The following is an 18,323-nucleotide window of genomic DNA, read 5'->3' as shown; positions in this document are numbered from 1 at the left end:
AAAGTCCCATAAACATAGGTGGAGAATCCCAGTTACCCCCTCTCTGTTTGTCTCCTTTTAAACTAATTTTCCCCAATTAAATAGGAGATTGCCTCTTTGGGTGACAGGGTTAGCGGCCTTTTGCACACACAAGCTCAGGTTTAAAAAATTCAAAACTGGCAATGGACAATGCACTAGTTCATTCAAGCACAACATCAGGCATGATTACTGATGTCATCTTGGAGCTACCAGATGATGCTAGAAATTACAATTCCATATTTGAAAAGAAGTAAGTAGCAAACTTAAAAATGTAAGCAATTATGAGATGGCCTCTTGGCACTGAAAGCCCCCTTCTGGAAAAAGATGTGTGTTTAGGAAGAGGAACACAAGGATAACTATAAATGCAGCTGGAACAGCCCATTTCTTACGTGTGCAAACAAAGGCATAGGTGGGTCAAGTATAGGTTAATTTTAGTGTCATATTTAGGCCTTCACATTTCACTTCTCTGAATGATTAGAACTACCAGAGACAGTGTTTCCCAGATTTGGTTTCTTTGGAACAGAGAGCAAGGGAGATGTACAGTGTCTTGGGTCAGTCACAAGCTCTGGCACAGCTGTCCTTGAAAAAGAGCAGTTTGTGTCAGAGTTCTCTCAGCCCCACCCACCTCACAGGGTGTCTGTTGTGGGGAAGGGAAGGGAAAGGAGTTTGTAAACCGCTCTGAGACTCCAAGTGAAGGGCGGGGGGTATAAATCCAATCTCTTCTTCTTTGCAGTATTTTATTTACAAATATACAACTAGAGTACAGGAGGAGGCATCCACAAATATACAGGGCAGCAACCAGCTTTGAGAGGCATCTCATTCAAGAACTACCAGGAGACAATTAACTTCCATTCAGGAAATGTACAGAACTGTTCAAAAACAACAACAATCTTTTGCCCAGTGTCCCCACTGTGTAACGATATTGCCAGTACTCAGACAGCAATCTTGCAACAATATCTTTAAAGGCCGGGGCATGTAGTGTGGGACTCCGGTCAAAGGTTAAGGGCCCAGAATTATTGTAATGCTGTTTTTGGGCTGATGTTTTTCTTAGGTCATTATGTTGTACAGAGTGGGTTTCTTGTTTTGGAATTTGTCCAAGATTTTTGTGGACTTTGTCTCTCAAACTTAATCCACTCCTATGAGGACAATTTGTAAGCAGGCATTCTATTAGGTTGCTGTGGATATGGGAAGAGAGTGGATATGGTTTAACGGGGAAAAAAGGTATAGTATTTGTAATTATTTTCTTTTTTCTAATTCATAATAAATATAGCAATGTTATCGTTAAAAAAACTTGAACTTTCATCATGCTCACCTTCAGATGGAATACAAAAAGACACACAAAAAACACCAACTCTGTGAAGCCAGAAATGTAATTAAACCCTTTTCTTACAGATGGTCTCACATTCATTGGCGATAAGACTGCAGTGACAGGCTAGTTAATCTAAACCTTCCTGCACGTATTACTTAACACAATCTCCTAAGACATTTCTATGCAGCCTGAACACAACTGCACTAGGATGAGGACTTGCACATCTATTTCATCACAACATGAAAGGAGACTCCAGGGGTGCAGTTTCTGCTGAAGAATATTATGGCTTCTTAAGGGTTCTCTGTTTGGTGAAATCTTTTAGCTTCTTTGATGACCTCTGCAAGCCTCTGGAAACCCTACAATAAAAAAAAGGCAAGCCAGTCAAGCGCCGTTGCAGGGCCCTAATATAAAGGAATAACCAAGGAACCAAGACCAATGACTCAAAAGAACCCAGTTTTGCACTTGAGACATCAAATTAAATGCACAGCAATATGCACAGGCAATGTGAAGGAACACTGTGGTGAATGGGGAGTCTGTGTGAACCTTCCAAAGCCCCATCCAGCCTTCCCTCCGTACGCCATATAAATGACTCCTGCTCTAGAGCCTTAGAAGCATGACACGGAAATAGAAGGCTGGGTAAAGGATGTGAGGAAAGACCACCCATTCCCTGCAGTGCCTCCTTGTATTATTTGCGTGCAGGGCTCTACTGGTAGCAGGAGCTCCTTTGCATATTAGGCCCACTAGTGTAGCCAATCCTCCAAGAGCTTACAGAGCTCTTCTTACTGGGGCTACTGTAAGCTCTTGGAGGATTGGCTACACTAGGGGTGTGTGGCCTAATATGCAAAGGAGCTCCTGCTACCAGTAGAGCCCTGTTTGCGTGAATGCCTAGGTACTCAGGGTGGCAGGGGGTCAGGGAAAACAGGCAGTTACTCCTCAGAACAATCCTTAACAGAGTTACACCCTTCTAAGCCCACTGACTTCAATGGACTTAACGCTAAGTTAATTGACCTGGCAACATTTCTCGGGTACTAAGTCTAAAACCATTTGAAAAAGAAATGAGATGCCTAAAAGGCTTCACATGTTATATACTAAACACCAACAATCTGGCATAAACTTTTCCCCATATTTGCCCTGTGTGCATATGGTAGAAAACCAATATTTGTTGCTGGAAAACATTATAAAATGGTTCTAAGATCACCCAAATGGAGTAACTTCCAGCCAGTGACTAAGTCGTTCAGTCAGGTGTACACAAAACAGGCCCATAATGCACAAACTGAAGCAACCCCCCCCCCAGCAATATGGCAGTACCGACTGGAGTGGGTAAGACTCTGAAATGGAAGTTTAACTCTGGGTGATGAAGAACAGAGATTTAGTGACAGCAACCCTGACTAAACAGTTAACTGCACTCACCTGATCAATCTGGCTTGGAGAAGATAACGAGAAGGAAGCTCTGACATATGAACTAGGTTCAGAACTATCGATGTGAAACGCTTGCCCAGGAACTAGTAGGACCTAAAGAGGAATCCTTTGTGATCAGTTATAAGTTTTCTGTAACCTTCCAAATTGTAAAAGTATATATGTTGGCTTGTATGATCCAAAAATGGAGCAGTTTACAAAGTGGGCCTTTCCTGCCTCTCCCACCAGCTGCAGTCCACTGAACTCCCCACCTCTTGTTCGGGGTGTGTGTGTGTGTCTGTGTGTCTTTATGAACAGTATAAAGGACAAAGTGGGAGGAAGAAATTGCTGGAATCCCTCCCCACAATGTTTCTTTGTAGGAAAGAGGTGGTAGGATACAAGCCCTTGTTATTAAGAGCACCTTCCTCCCAGTATTATGTTGCAACCAGGAGGTATTTTTCATACTTGTTTCTCCAAAGCTTTTTCCATTATTAGGTGCTCTGTGTCAGAAATTCCTTTAATTTTAATCCAGAGAAACATTCCGGCAGCAGGGGCGTGCCAGTCTGCTAGGTCTAAAAAGAGAGAGAAACACATACCAGGGTGAAGGAAAATTTACTTTTAAGGAGATATTCTAGAATCACACTGATTATAATCTGTTGTTAAGCGGCACTCTCTTTTCCAACCTACCACTCTGAAGAATAGATTTAAACAGGGCTTTTTTTGTAGAAAAAGCCCAGCAGGAACTCATTAGCATAACAGGCCACACCCCTGACAGTGCTGCTCATTAGCATATTAGACCACACCCCATGTCTTCCCTTGGCTTGCCCGGGCAAGCCCCCCCTTGAAAGAAAGGGAAGGCAGTTTAAACTACCTTCACTTGGCTTGCCTGGGCACCCTGTGGCTGCAGGGAGCCTGGGCAAGCCGGCCCTTGGACAGGCCAGGGAAGGCATGGGAAGGCATTTAAAGGTCTCCCTGATCCTTCCAGACCCCCCCCCCGGCCCGCCCACCTCAGAGTCACCGGGTGGGGGGTTTACTCTCCAGGCCTTCCCTCTGTAGCCATGCACGCAAAGGTTTTGGCTGTAGTGGGTGTGGCCAACTCTGAAGCCAGCCAGAACTCCTTTCCTGTGCGTTCCTGCCAAAAAATAGCCCTGGATTTAAAAGCTTTCAGAGATGTAAGCTATAAAATTGATCTGAGTGTTCCTTGGTGCTGTCCCACCTTACAGGGTTGGCCTGCAGTGAGTAGTTCTACCAGTTAATGCTGCACCAAAGCAGAGTGGCGAAGCCCTCCAGGGAATTCTCAGCGGTCACATTGCACAGCTGTTTCTGGTCAGAAAGGGGTGGGCGGGCGGGATCAGTCCCCATTCTGAAAACAGCAGGAAGTTCCCACTGACCCAACTAGCCCAGAGATTCATAGAAGCAATTTCTCAATTACTGCATACTTTATTCAGCAACAGACACCAAGCTGTTAGTAAGTCCCCCTTAGCCTTCTATAAGGCAAGAGAACAAAGCAGCAGACTCCTACATGCACAGAGACAACACGCTACGGTGCCCCAGGGTCAGATGAACTGGCTGGCAGAATCTTCTCAGGATGAAAAGAGGACGACCCTTTTCCCCACTAAAGGCTCTCTTTTTATATTGTGTTCAAACTAATGGGCCTGTGGAGCTGCGCTACGTCACTTTGAACATACGTAACCATGTGTGTGACTGTATATTTTGTACATGCTGGAGTTGCTCTGAAGGATAGGACAGGGCAGAGCCTTCTTGGATCTCATCTGGATCTTGGTAACAGTATATTCTCATAGGACCAGCCTTAGGGGGTCTCGTTCTCTAGTAACAAACAACTAACATTCAAAGGCATTAAGCCAGTCCTCTGGTTATCTCTAGCTGTTGCAATAAGATACACTTGTTTTTGGGAGAGACAGGCAGGTTCTGTACTTCTTAGAAAGACAGAGAGACCTGGATGATTCTAAAATGGCGTCACTTTGGTCAATAGAAAATGTTAGCTAAAGTATAGAAAATGGCTCTCAAACTGCAGGGAAATGGCTCAGGAATGCAGGGTTGGTTTTCATACCTGTCTGAGATGCCTCCAACATATATATCTACACTTCACATAGGAGAAGCAGTTTGGCACTGTCACTGGCATGGGGACACATAGCTTCCCTTCTGCAATAAAACCGGATTTCTTCATCTACTTTATTAGGGTAGAGTTTATCCAAAGAATTGTGAGTTGATCTTCACATCATCACTTGTTGTTCCATGAGGGTGTTATTCATGCACTTCTCTGTGTATTTAGGGAAGCCTACTGATTTCCTCCTGATGACATCTTCCATTTAGTAACATACCTTAGGTTTTATTTTAAGTAGTTGTACATCAATCAAACATCACTTCTTGACAGTTCAAGGGCCTAATACTATCTCTGACCTTTTAGCCACTTGTCTGCTGCAGTAAGCATCACATCCCTCTGTGTCTTGTAGAATTCTATGACTCTGGAAGACAATCCATCTCAATTAGAAGACTCAAAAGTAAAGTCCTGATGGCAGAAACAACACATCTGAGCAGCAGTTTACAACAGAAACAAAAATCTGATATCATCTCATGGATACTACACACAGATTTGACTCAGTTTCGAATTGTGCTATTGAGGGCCAAACTAGACAAGTGGGTGGCCATGGGGCCAACCCATGGACACTGAAGCTGTTTTGGAAGAGAACATGGCCATTTAAAAATTGCCACAAGGGACTGATCCTGATTGGGCCCACGACACAGCGATAGCAGGCAATCTTGTTTGTTCCCTCTGTGTCTTTTAAAGCAACAATACAGCCTCCCATAGCTGTTTTGGCACTTGAAAAGGCACAGGCACAAACCCTTTTAAAATGGCTTTATTCTCCTCTGCAGTGATGTTGGTGGCCAGGGGTTTAAGTTTAATGGGTATAAGATCAGCTTAATGATGTTATATCAGTGGTACTAATGGACAAAAGTAACTACACCCCCCCACTCACTATACATGTATGTCATGAAAAGTAGGTTATACAATAAATAAAATAAACTTAGCTCAATATATGTGTAATAATACAAAGCAAAAAAATTCTCAGTGATCTAGTATACTAGATATATTTGCATTACCTGTCTACATGGTCAAAGAAACCTTTTTGACCCCACTGTTGAAGCAGCTGCGATATCATAAGCTGCAGAAATAAAACCTCTAGTAAATATTATGCTCATGTATCAAACAGATAGAACAAATAATCTAGATGGCAAAAATATTAGCAGGCACATGTGTCTAAATTCACTGTAACCTTTGAAAAAGCCCAAAACCTGAGTTCTCAAAGTGCTCTGCTAATACATGCCCTATCAAAATTATTAGGCTTGGTGCTGCCAAAGAACTGTGAGCGATATTCAGAGACCCAAAGCAGAGACTGCATGTATTGATCCCTAGTGCGTCCTAGTTTCCCATTCCACCATTCTCAATTATCCTGCTAACTCAAAGGAACAGACAAGGGGCTAGTTACAGCAAAACTGTATGTCCCAGAGCAGGCAGTGTTGCTAATTGGCTTTGTATATTTCCAAGTGCTGGAAAAGTTTTCAAACTTTTGAATATAATTCTCCCAAATACAATTTTCCTATATATTTCATAAACTATTTTTAACATCCAACTAATTGAAAGTACAGGTAATATGTGAAGGTATTGCTGCTTTAATCTCCATTTATATCTTTATCATATCTCCTTGTCCCTTAGAAAACATATATAACCTTTGTGCAAATCATGCTGTAAGTACAATAGAGGTGGGAAAGAGAAATGGTAAATGATTAACATTTTTTATAAAGAATTTTATTAGTTTATATAAAGAAAGTAGGGAAGGGGTAAGGAAGGAAAAAGGAAAATAAAATAATGTAAAATATTCAAGTTCCAGTTTAACATTCTGCATGCATATCTTCTCATTACAATTTCACAACTACTTCAAATGATGAACATTTATTCTTAATGTGACCTTTGTAACCGTGTATGGCTCTGCAATTCAGATGGCCAAGCAATTACTATCTATACAGAATTGTGAAACTAGTATTTCTTACACTAAAGCATATACAGGTGGGAGCTCTGAAGTACTCACCTGAGTGAAAGTGCTGGTATGCATTGTAGAGACCTGTACATGCAGAATAACTCTGTCAATGAGAGGTTTGGGACCAGTTAGAAAGCCTATTCTTAACCTAGGTAAAAGAAAGTAACAGTTACCTCAGAATATTGGGTACCATCAATATTTAATTAAAAGTTAATATGACATTATATTTGAAAACTCATCTTCTCCCCTGACATTTAACTTGACTTTGAATTAACAGCAAATAATTATATATGGAAGCAAGAGCATATAAAACCAATGAATTATCTGCTAGTCTGAAAAATTTAGCAATAGAACTTTGACAAGTGTAGGATGGGTGAATGCCTAACCATGATGCACTCTCAGAAAGAAGAATCTAGATTTTAGTAACAGAAAGGAGAGAAAGGTGGAATGGAAGATTTAAGAAAATAGCTGTAAACCAGTTATACAATAGTTGTAAATGAGCAATCATAGAAAGGAGAAAACTCCCTCCCCCAATCCACTGTGAGCGTTCTCTGAGCTGTCAGGGACTTGAACAGGCTCATCTATCCCCCTCTCCCTTCTTTTCTGTTAATGGATGTGTGGCATGATGGCTTTACTGCCCTGTAAATGCAAGGGTATTTTCTTTCAGACTTCCCCTGCCACCTCACAGTCCAGTCAGGAAAGCTGGGGCAGAAAGCTACTTCTTGCCTGTCCTTTCTTCCCTCTCTGATAGGTGCCACCACCTCGGGGTTAATACCTCCCCCCCCCTTAATGTAGCCTGAGAACCATCAGTAAAAGGGGTACATTTTGTTAGCATCACCAAGTAGCGATGCAGTGAGTAAGGAAGTGTGCAGCTTGTTAGTTAAACAATCTACGGGTAGCTACAAGACAGGTTCGAGGTAAGCTAAGCAAAACAGACAGAAGCATCACTGGCTATTTATTTACAATCCTTGAGCATCTGGTCATTGCCAGCTGCATGGTGCCCCACCCCAGGCATACCTACAAGCATCCTCCGACGTAATTTTCCTTTGCCCCACCTACAAGCATCCTCCGACGTAATTTTCCTCTCTCATCACGTGAGCAATCATGCTTTGCCCAACACCAACCACAACCACACAAAGGAATAGCTCTCCTTTTCAGACCCCCCCCTCCCAATGTGGACTCCTAGGGCCTTAGCCAATTCAGGTTCCAGGTCCTGGGGTTCACTCCACCCAAACATGTTCAATCAAGAGGTGTTAACACATCAAGGAGCTAACTGACCCTCTCTATCCAGAGAAGTCTATCTTTCTAATATTCTATCTGTCACAGGGACACCAACTCACCATTCCATCACCAATACTGTCACAGCATATCTTGCCTATTTGCCCATCATCCACAACAGGATGATCAACTGATCCAAATATTATGTCTGTTTTGGAGCATATTTAGTTCTCATCAGGCTGTTTTTCTGGAGGGGTTCCTCCCCTTTCACCTTTAGTAAATTTACAAAGTCATATTTTTCTGCCTAGCTGGATAGTTCCCCAAGTATGTAGAAATCTCTGCCTTGTTTGTAGATGGCCACATTGTGTCACTTTCATCATCCACATAGGGACCAGCCAGTTCACTATTGGAAATACATTTGCAAAATCAAGACAGTAATCCAGATTTCTATTTCTGAGAGCTTGATGGGGCTCTCCTGGAACTGCATTTTCCACTAGTGCTGTGCTCTAACCACAGGTGACCTTACCCAGAAGAGAGGACCTTAGAGAAAGAGTCAGCCCGCACAACTCGGCCATCAACGTCCATTGAAAGAAAGGTTGGTGCCCAAGGCTTGTAAAAGAAGACAAATAAGTATCTCCATTAATGGAACTTAAACATGCTGTTTTAAAGGCATTTGAGGCAGTGGTAACATGAGAGATTACCTGGTAAACTATCTGGTGTTATTGCTTTTAACTACTGGTGGCATGTGAGAGCCTGAGGACATGGAAATGCAATATGGAGTTTTCATTGCTGGAAACAGTGACTGCAGTCATAGGAACTTATCCAGAGAGAGTTAATCAGGCTGATAGTTAAGCAGTGTTTTAGCTGCTCAAGACCTTTTTACTTTTGTAGTTTTAAGTGCACCATCATGATTAGAGTAAACAATTCTACTAAACAAGAAAGAGTAGAGACAGATCATTCTGCAAGACATCAGGCATTTGGTCTCAGGGAGATGTAGGTTAAATGAAGATTTGCTTCCTATTCTAATGCAAATAAAAATTATAAATATAAAAAAGACTAAATGAGAACTCACCTTACTAAACTGAAGGAAGTAATATGGATCATCTTCTATTATTAGGAAATCATACTGTCTTGCAAGCTAAAAAGGAAGATAAAAACACCAACACATACATAAAGTTTATTAAATCAGAATGAATTGAATCCAAGGACTTCTTTCCTTCAGATTTCTCATTCAAAGTAAGGGAATCCTTGAACTCAACTTAATGACTTCGATCCTACAAAAGATTTATCATTATTTTATTCCACATTTCCCTGTTGTCAGTAAACATTCAGATGGAATGGGTGAATTCCAGTTTTGTTCCAGGTGTAAGCATTTTTTTAAATTGGTGGAGACTAATGGTCCTGATTCAGATAACTACATGCACTCTCATATACAACCATATCTTTCGCAAATACTTTCAATGAGGGAGATGATTCATGAATGCAAAAAAAAAAAAAAGTGTACGCAACTCACCTTGTTTCATGGGTAAAAACAGCAGAAGAGCAGTTCATTTTTTGAAACTGCTGGGCAAAGGAGAAGGGAAATTCATGTCTTTACCCATAAATTCCAGAGAATGTCAGAGGAGCCACAGAGTACTTCAATCAGCACCATATACACAGTACACACAACAAATCATACAGTTGCTAACTCAGTCTTCCTGTCCCCAGTTACTGAAGCCAGCACCACCTGCTAGTCAGAAACAGTATGACTGCATTTAGTCCTCTGTCTTCAATACAGCCTTCCAGGCTCGACAGGCATAGGTGAGAGTTCCCAGCGTTCTAGCAACCATCCCAAAATATGGCCAGTGGTTCAATAAAAGAACTACCTCACTGATCAGTGCTGGAAATTAATGGAGAAAGTGGTCTGTATTAAGGGAGCTCTATGAAAATTTCTCAATTTTTGTGTCTGGAACAGTCTGATGGATTAGACTGCAGAGCTGCAATTGAGCGTGTGTAATTAATGAATGCTTTAGCCATACTTTTTTGAAAAGTATATATTTTCCCTTGTCATATTGTAGTAAGACAAGTTATTACCCATATGCAATAGATTCCTCTTCTGCTCTAGCAATAACACTTACTTGAATAAAAGAATATGGATCTCAAATACAAAACAGTTTTGTGTCCTAACCTGGTGAATAAACTATATATTTTACTTTATAGTGAGAGTGGTAACGAATGGATGTGGTTACAATTATGGCTGAATAAGGCTACTTGATTGACAGGGTAGAACTATAGTGATGTTAAGCTTGGGGAAGCCACTCCTCAAATCACAGTACTCTTCAAGCGAAGAAGGGAGAGATTGCTGCCCCTCTCTGGGATCTGGCATCCACTTCAGACATATCCTATCCTACTACAGAAACACATTATTGCTCCCTCAAAATCCCATGAAATAAAACCATGTTCTCAGCACTTGCATTTTGCTGGTATGTAATACCTCGCAGATTCACCTGACCCAAAATGACAACTTTTTTGGCCTAAACTTCAAACTATTAATCTGACTGATATACCTGATAGATCTCTTTCTTGCGATCTTCTGTCAATGAGGTTCCAGTGGGATTGCTGCCATTAGGAATTGTGTAGAGAAATTTGGGGAGGCTGCTGTTGGGTTTTCTTGTGCCTTCTGGACTCCACCTGGAAAGAATTCCTTTCAGTTCTTTGGGAATAATACCATGTTGGTCACTGGGAATGCTGATGATGTTACTGCCCAACGGTTTCAGCTGTTTTAATCAAAATAATAAGAAAAGGCAAGAAAAGAGAACAACATTTATTTAAGCAATCCATTTTGCATTTCACAAATTTAATTATGGCAGCTGTTATAGTATTGCAGTACTGCTAATTCTCCCCTGTAAATCAACCTTAAGATTTTAAATTCTCTAACAGTGCAATCCTAAATAGAGTTATACTCTTCTAAACCCACTGAAATAAAGTGGATTTAGATGGGTGTACCTCAGATTAGGATGGCACTCTAATTCCCACACTGTACAGGTAATAAATAATATATGAGTCACATGTAAAAACTAATGAATAATTTAAAAATCACAGAAAAACAACTGTGGACTAATCCACTACAGTTGTGCATTTTGTCCTGATGTGATCCCTCCCCTGTTCCATTTCACGTTACATCTTTAGGGTACCAGGAGTCTCAAACTAGGGCTCCCAGGGCCTTTGGCATCATGACCCCCATATTACAAGCATCTTGTATCTACTGCAAACCTGGCAGTCTGAAATCTGTGTTATCTGTGAAATCTGTGAGAGTGCCTCCTGGGCTAGTTTTTTAGGTGTACACCTAACAGTTTTTAAAAAATAAAATGTACATTTAAAAATGTGATGTGCTAATTAGACAAACAGAAGATTACTCAGACAAATAGAAAATTATTCAGACAGCTCAGCATAAACTTGCTTGCAAAGGGGTGTGTGTGTCATTTTCCAGTAATGTGCAGAACAACCCAGAGTCTGTCTCTCATCACTTATTAGGTGAAACTCCAAGAACCATAAACTCCTCTGTCTCAAAAGAAGACAGACTAATGGCTTCAAATGCAAGATGTTCAGCAATTGGACTGAAATTTCAATAATGTTAATAGAACAGTCAGAGAACATAGAGAGGTATGGGCAATTATGGCAGAGCTTTAAAATAAGGAGTCTGCAATTTCTCTTTCTGCACTAACTAGCCTTTCATTTATTAGGTCATAAATAAAATGCAGCTGCAAAAGTTTTATACTGTCCCCTGGAATAGGTAATGAAAAAATATTGCCAATAATACACTAAGTCAAGTAATAAATCATCCCGACATTCAGTGATTTGTAGAATCAGGAAATGCTGAACTATTATACGTAATATTGACAGGGATAAGATTTATTCTGCCATATCATCCATTCGTGTATTTCATTTAAATGCACAGGGTGCATGTGCAGCCGCTGAGCACAAGGCCGGTTGGCCCATGTCAACAGGCTCTTTCCCCGTGCAGCCCTTCCCGTGTGGGCAGAAAAACTGCATCTGAACCAAGCTGTGCCCTGAGACTTTTCACAACCATTTTGGTGACCACAGTAACTAGAAAGACCTCAGCCACAATTGCAGAAATGGCTAAATTGTTTCTATGTGCAATCCGGTCCAGCACTGAGAATTGTACAGGATTCTAGACACAGTAGGAATTATGGAGAGGGAATAGTGGGTTTGCATATATAAAGAGGCCCAGATTTGTCTTTCCAGAGATTTTCCCCATATGTTTCATCTCATGGAAGCTCAGTAGGCCACAGGTTGCCAGGCCACCCCAGTTTTACACATAACCTATTAAAATAAGGATTTAGTGATATGGATAAACCCACTCAAGGACCCAGAAGTATATGTTCTTTACTAAGGGTGGGCCTATACATTATGCTTTATACAAGATGCCAATGGGGACTGGCAGACATATTGCAGCTGTGAATTACCAGTGGCAACTCCTGTATAAAAATGCAGTAGGCGCCCAATTTGGATATAAACTGTGGTATGGGGGGGAGAGGGACTCCTGTCTTCCTCCCAGGCTGTTTTAGCTTCCAAAAATGGTACAGGGGAGGGGAAGGCAGGAGCCCCTCTCCTTATTCCACGGTCCTGAATCAAATCAGCCCCCTGCTGCACTTTTACACAGGAGCTTGAAAATGAAGTATGGCTGCAAGTCCTTGTTACAAACTCATGTAATGTCTAATTTGAGCCTAAGGCCGTTTCTACATGGGGACTGTTTATCAAGTTATTCAGTATATCTAGTCCCAAGAAGCCACGTGTTCTGTAAGAAGCCCAAGCTGACCCTTGCCCCTCACATTCCTGCACAGTATAGGAAGATGACAGCTGGGGAGATTGCCATGCAAGCCATACTTCTGAGTGTACAATGACAGTTTGGTGCTCAATGATGTACCACAGTGCCAGGAGCAAGAAACTATCCTGTGCAAATATGATTTTATTGTGCATTTCTAGTTCTTGGATGAATTAAGAGATCATAAGAACATAAGAGAAGCCAATGTTGGGTCAGGCCAGTGGCCCATCCAGTCCAACACTCTGTCACATAGTGGCCAAAAATACCAGGTGCCATCAGGAGGTCCATCAGTGGGGCCAGGACACTAGAAGCCCTCCCATTGGTGCCTCAAGCACCAAGAATACAGAGCATCCCTTGCCCCAGACCAAGAGTTCCTATCTATACATTGTAGCTAATAGCCACTGATGGACCTCTGCTCCATATGTTTATTTAATTCCCTCTTGAAGCCGTCCATGCTTGTAGCTGCCACCACCTCTTGTGGCAGTGAATTCCATGTGTTAATCACTCTTTGGGCGAAGAAGTACTTCCTTTTATCTGTTCTAATCCGACTGCTCCGCAATTTTATTTCATTAGGAAATGAGAAATTAGGAAATGGGAAATGTACACACATTTAGGGATAACAATTATGAAACCTGGATAAGTATTTATAACTAGGTTATTTTTAATTGATTTATAGTTTTCCAGAGCTCAGGAAAGGATAAGAACTCTAGACTGCCAGATAATGTTGAAAGTGCACATGAATAATACCAACAGCCTTTAGTGCCACTGGTTTCCAGACCGACAGAATACTCACAGCTGCTAGTGTCCCAGGGTAGCTGGGTACATCTAAAAGGACCGTGTCTCCAGGATTAATAAGCATCTCAAACACCTACAAAAAACATTTTACAAGGCTGTCTGTATGCTGTTAGTAAAATACAAGTACCACTGTGGAGCAAAAATACAGTTTTAAAAGATCAGAGTACAGACTATTAACATGAAATACTAACTTTATGGAATATGAACCATTTAAAAAAAAACTCATAAAATATATTTAATCCCTCAGAAAGAATCAGCTGAGAAAAAGAACAGACTAGAAAAAAGGAAAACTTATTGCAGTGTATAAAAAACCCCGCTAAGTTAATCATAATGAAGGTGAAATTACAGAACATAAAATCCTACTCAATGGTACCACCACAATCCATTTTTTAGCTTCTAAGAATATGTGGCAACAGAATGGACTGAAACACTAGCAAATGGTCCCTTATTTAGACTGCAGAAATGCTTATTTGATGATAAATTTTGCCTATTTCACAGATCATTGGCCAAAAGAGTAAATATTTAGTAATTATGTGGAAGCTATTAATACAGGGCAATGACCTTGTCAGACTCAAACTGCACGTTTTAAAAATTTGTTTCATGGTGTTCAATGCCATAAATTCTGTTTTCCAAAATAAATAAATAAATCAAACAATGAGAACAACCCCCCAGAGAACAGGCTCCACTTTAGGATAGACTTCTTCAAGAATACCTCTCCCAGGTCCTTTCTGAAAGTTTAATTCTCACTGCAGGAGATGGTAGGTGCAGAATTAGATCTGTATTTCTCTCCCCCACAACGCGGCTATTTAGAGGTAATGTTCCTCATCCTCTAATCCACAGTGCCAGCTGTATTTCTCTCTCCCACAACGCGGCTATTCAGATGTTCCTCATCCTCTAATCCACAGTGCCACCAGCTGACCCACTGGGTTGTGCCATTCACCACTCACCACTATTGGCCCCCCGCAGCTGCCTGAGCCGGAGCCGTCCAGGCCGCTGGAACCACATGTGTACAGGACTGAAGCTGCAAATGTTTCTGAGGCAGCCCAGTCTCCTCCCTCTCCAGGGGTGTGGTGCCTACTCCTGGAAAATACGCACCTCTTTAAGATACCAAATTTTCCCAAGAAGGACAAACCTAAATGTAACCTCACCTCCCTAAGATTGTTATACACAAGATTGTTTTGTGTTACTGTATACTGTATACAGCTGCGGTGGTTCAAGTGGTTAAGATGCTGAACTGCAGGCTGTGGAAGGTCGGTAGTTCAGCAGTTCGAGACCCGGGTGCCGCATGATGGAGTGAGCTCCCATCTCTAGTTCCAGCTCCTGCCAACCTAGCAGTTCGAAAGCAAGAAATTGCAAGTAGATAAATAGGTACCACTTCGATGGGAAGGTAACAGTGTTCCGTGCGCCTTGGGGTTTAGTCATGCCGGCCACATGACCATGGAAACGTCTTCGGACAGCGCTGGCTCTTCGCACCGCAACGCTAGAGTCGGATTCGACTGGCTTTTGAGCAAGGGAACCTTTACCTTTACTTTATACACTTATTATATGCAAATGTAAGATAACTCTCTTGATGGGACACCTGAAAACAGTAGTTTTCCTTCTGGGTAAATAATACTTTAATCAGCTGTGGAATCAGTGGAAATTACATCAGAAGCATTGTGAAGATTGGCTGGTGGTGAGGAAACATAGTATACTTCACAGGAGAAAAAACAGTACTAGCTCCTCTTTAAAATGCCACCTGTATACATCTTATACAAACTTTTTACCAACATCAGTGCATTTCCTCTATGAGCCGTATACAATGGATATCTTTTTGCAAAGCAAAATTGCCAATGATGACTGCTGCTTCCCCAAGAGCACTACGCTCTATGGATCAACACTTCCTGGTAGTACCTGGCCCAAAAGATGTCCGTCTTGCCTCAACCAGGGCCAGGGCTTTTTCCACCCTGGCCCATGCCTAGTGGAGCATGTTCCCCATTGAGATCAGGGCCCTGTGGGATCTACTTCAATTCCGCAGGGCCTGCAAGACGGAGCTGTTCCACCAGGCCTTTGGCTGAGGCAGTGGATGTCCATATATGGCCTCCCTGAGGTGTTTGTCACTCTGTTAACAGCTACTGGCTATGGCCAGGAACCTCCCACAACCAGATATTTTTTTTTGTTATTAGCTGTGACCACCATTTTAATATTTGTGATGATTTTAAATTTTAATGTTATTACATTAACTAATATATTTTGTATAAATGATATGTTGTTACCCGCCCTGAGCCCGCTTCTGGGAAGGGTGGGCTATAAATGTGAATAAATAAATATATTTCAAGTTGTCATTACAGGGTATTGGGGAAAGTTTTCAACTAGTAACAATCATGCCTTCGATTAACCTAAGGCACTGCCACTGTGCAAAGCTAGACATTGTGCCACAGTGAGGAAGGGAAGCAACGAATCAGGGAAAAAGGAAGAATGATTTTATTTAATACCAACTTCAATATATTAATAGTTTGAAATCTTACTTTACACAAGCCGTCTTGGCTGCCAGTGGTGACACATATCTCCATTTGTCCTTCTTCAGGTTTGAAGTTAGATGTCGGAGGGTTATGGAGCCTCTTCTGTAAATCTTTCAGCCACAACAACAACTCTGGAATGCTGAATGTAGATTTATGTTTATGTCAGTTAGCACTTAAATATGTTTCTTGTGTTAATTATGCTTTATTAGTCAACAGAGACACCTTAAGCTCTTGGTTTTTTAAAAAAATTCATTACAGGCAATGGAAAGATATAAAGCTGAATGTGAGGGACCATGGCTCAGTGGTAGAGCATCTGTTTTGTGTTCAGAAGGTCCCCAGTTCAATCCCTGGCTTCTCCAATTAAAAGGACCTGCTGGTAGGTGATATGAAAGACCTCTGCCTGAGACCCTGGACAGCTGCTGCCAATCTGAGTAAACAATACTGACCTAGATGGACCAATGGTCTGATTCAGTATAAGGCAGCTTTGATGTGTTTATACAGGGATACTGGATACTGCAGTATTTAATATCAAAACACTGTAGTGAGTTTTGGTCTTTGTAAAGGATCACTACCAAACTATTTCACAGTTAATATCAACTTTTGTGAAGAAATGCATTTTTTCTTTGGAGGTTTTAAATTAGCAAAACTTTCTGAGTTTTAAAAGTTTGTTTCTCCCTCTGGACAGAGAACAGGCTGGGAGGAAGTCAGTTCAATTGTTTTCCAGACTTAACCACAGCCCACCTTCATACAAATGCTAATAGGTCTAGACAATGGGATGGTCACCCCCCCCCCCCCCACGGAGAAACAACACTTGGGGGGGGTAGGAGGTGTTAGAGAGACTTCAGGAAGGAATTCCTGAAGAATCTCCAGGAAAACCTTCTCTGACCTGGTCAGTGAGTGAGGAAGAGAGGTGATACAACTCCTTGAAGCAAGGAGGAAGGTCTCTTTGGGTATGGAGTCCCTCACAGCAGACACAACTCTTAACTGAGGTCTGGAGGAGGCAGCCATTAACAATGTGCTGGCCTGAAAAGTTGAAGGAAGCTGCAAGGTAATGACACTCTGTAGAGATCTATAACACCATAAGCTAAGGAGCCTGTCCAATGTTTTAACATCTGATAGGGTATGTATATATAGAGGAATTGCATTTTACCTATTTCTTTTGAATCCCTTGCTTGATCTGGTGCTCTGCTAAAAGTATGCTTGTGAACATTTTCTCTTTAATAAATACTTTATAACTTTTGGTGCTGGTCTTTGTACCACATAGACCTCAACCATCTTGGACATGCTATTTTAAAAGGAGCATCAGGGGGAGGCAGGCAGTTGGCAAGCGGCTATTCCTCTAGGGGTGCACAAGGCAGTAAAGGGTCCTTGTGGTGACCAGATGCTGGGCAATGGGAGACACAGAGTCAAGGCATCAGAAGAATCTGCATAGCCAATCAGATCTCTAGTGGGTAATCAGAAACTCTACTGGGCAGAAGCCCAACTGGCACTGCCCACTTTCTAAAAAACACTCTATGGGTGCCTGGAAAGGTGTTGGTGGGCACTATGGCACACACTGGCACCACACGGGGGCCCCTGAGTCAGATCTATGGTGCCTGCAGTGTACCCAGCTGAGCCAGAATACTGGAGGGCTCTCGTCATCAACTCTTCCCCAATTTCAATGGTTGTTCCATCTCCAACAGTAATACTGGCTGCTTTGAAAGGAAAGGTGTTGGGATTTGGTGCCCCTCCAGCCAGTGAAATAAGTGATGGGGGAGACCTCTGCATCAGTTCCGCTGAAGGAGGAAAAAACAAAACAAAATAAGGGATCACTGAGATTTAAGGCATAATATGTCTTTTTAACCCACACCTTTACTTAATTATTTCTTTAGAATTTCTACCCACTCCACTGAGTAGTCAGAGAGGTAATCAAAGAATGCAGTACAACAGAATTAAAAAACATTAACAATAAAAAGCCCATTATAATTTAAAATATTACAAGTTCAAATAAAGTATAAATAAGTGTTACAACGAAAAGCCCCCCCAAATGTTTGGAAATTGTTATTCTAAAGTCAGCCCTCCTTAATATCTTTAAACACTAATTTATTTCTTACTTATAACATTTCTATGCCATTTTTCCACTCAATTCAGAGCAATTATGGCCTCTTGGCGGGCGGGGGGGGGGGGATTCAAAACTGCACTGGGGGAAAAAAGACATTAGGGGT

General features: G+C 41.6%; 1 protein-coding gene across 4 annotated transcripts in view; it reads right to left on the bottom strand.

Annotated features, from left to right (window-relative positions):
* Positions 1 to 720: 720 nt before the first annotated feature.
* Positions 721 to 18,323, bottom strand: part of AADAT (aminoadipate aminotransferase) — a 32,748-nt gene continuing 15,145 nt past the window's right edge. For 3 of the 4 annotated variants that reach the window (XM_015407366.1, XM_015407365.1, XM_015407367.1), the window contains exons 3-14: positions 17,726 to 17,894; positions 16,126 to 16,258; positions 13,617 to 13,691; positions 10,545 to 10,754; positions 9,071 to 9,136; positions 8,525 to 8,607; positions 6,832 to 6,928; positions 5,846 to 5,907; positions 5,144 to 5,208; positions 3,188 to 3,294; positions 2,738 to 2,839; positions 721 to 1,683 (exon numbers count right to left, since the gene is read on the bottom strand). In XM_015407366.1, coding sequence (XP_015262852.1) covers positions 1,618 to 1,683; positions 2,738 to 2,839; positions 3,188 to 3,294; positions 5,144 to 5,208; positions 5,846 to 5,907; positions 6,832 to 6,928; positions 8,525 to 8,607; positions 9,071 to 9,136; positions 10,545 to 10,754; positions 13,617 to 13,691; positions 16,126 to 16,258; positions 17,726 to 17,894 — 1,235 coding nt within the window. In that variant the 3' untranslated portion in view covers positions 721 to 1,617. Of the gene's footprint in view, positions 1,684 to 2,737; positions 2,840 to 3,187; positions 3,295 to 5,143; positions 5,209 to 5,845; positions 5,908 to 6,831; positions 6,929 to 8,524; positions 8,608 to 9,070; positions 9,137 to 10,544; positions 10,755 to 13,616; positions 13,692 to 16,125; positions 16,259 to 17,725; positions 17,895 to 18,323 lie in introns of those variants that run through there. The other variant, XM_015407368.1, reaches the window with a different exon arrangement.

The sequence above is a fragment of the Gekko japonicus genome, unplaced genomic scaffold (genome assembly GCF_001447785.1).
Source record: "Gekko japonicus isolate JY-2015 unplaced genomic scaffold, Gekko_japonicus_V1.1 scaffold294, whole genome shotgun sequence".
Classification (NCBI taxonomy): Eukaryota; Metazoa; Chordata; class Lepidosauria; order Squamata; family Gekkonidae; genus Gekko; species Gekko japonicus.
This window is presented reverse-complemented; position numbering and strand designations above follow the sequence as displayed.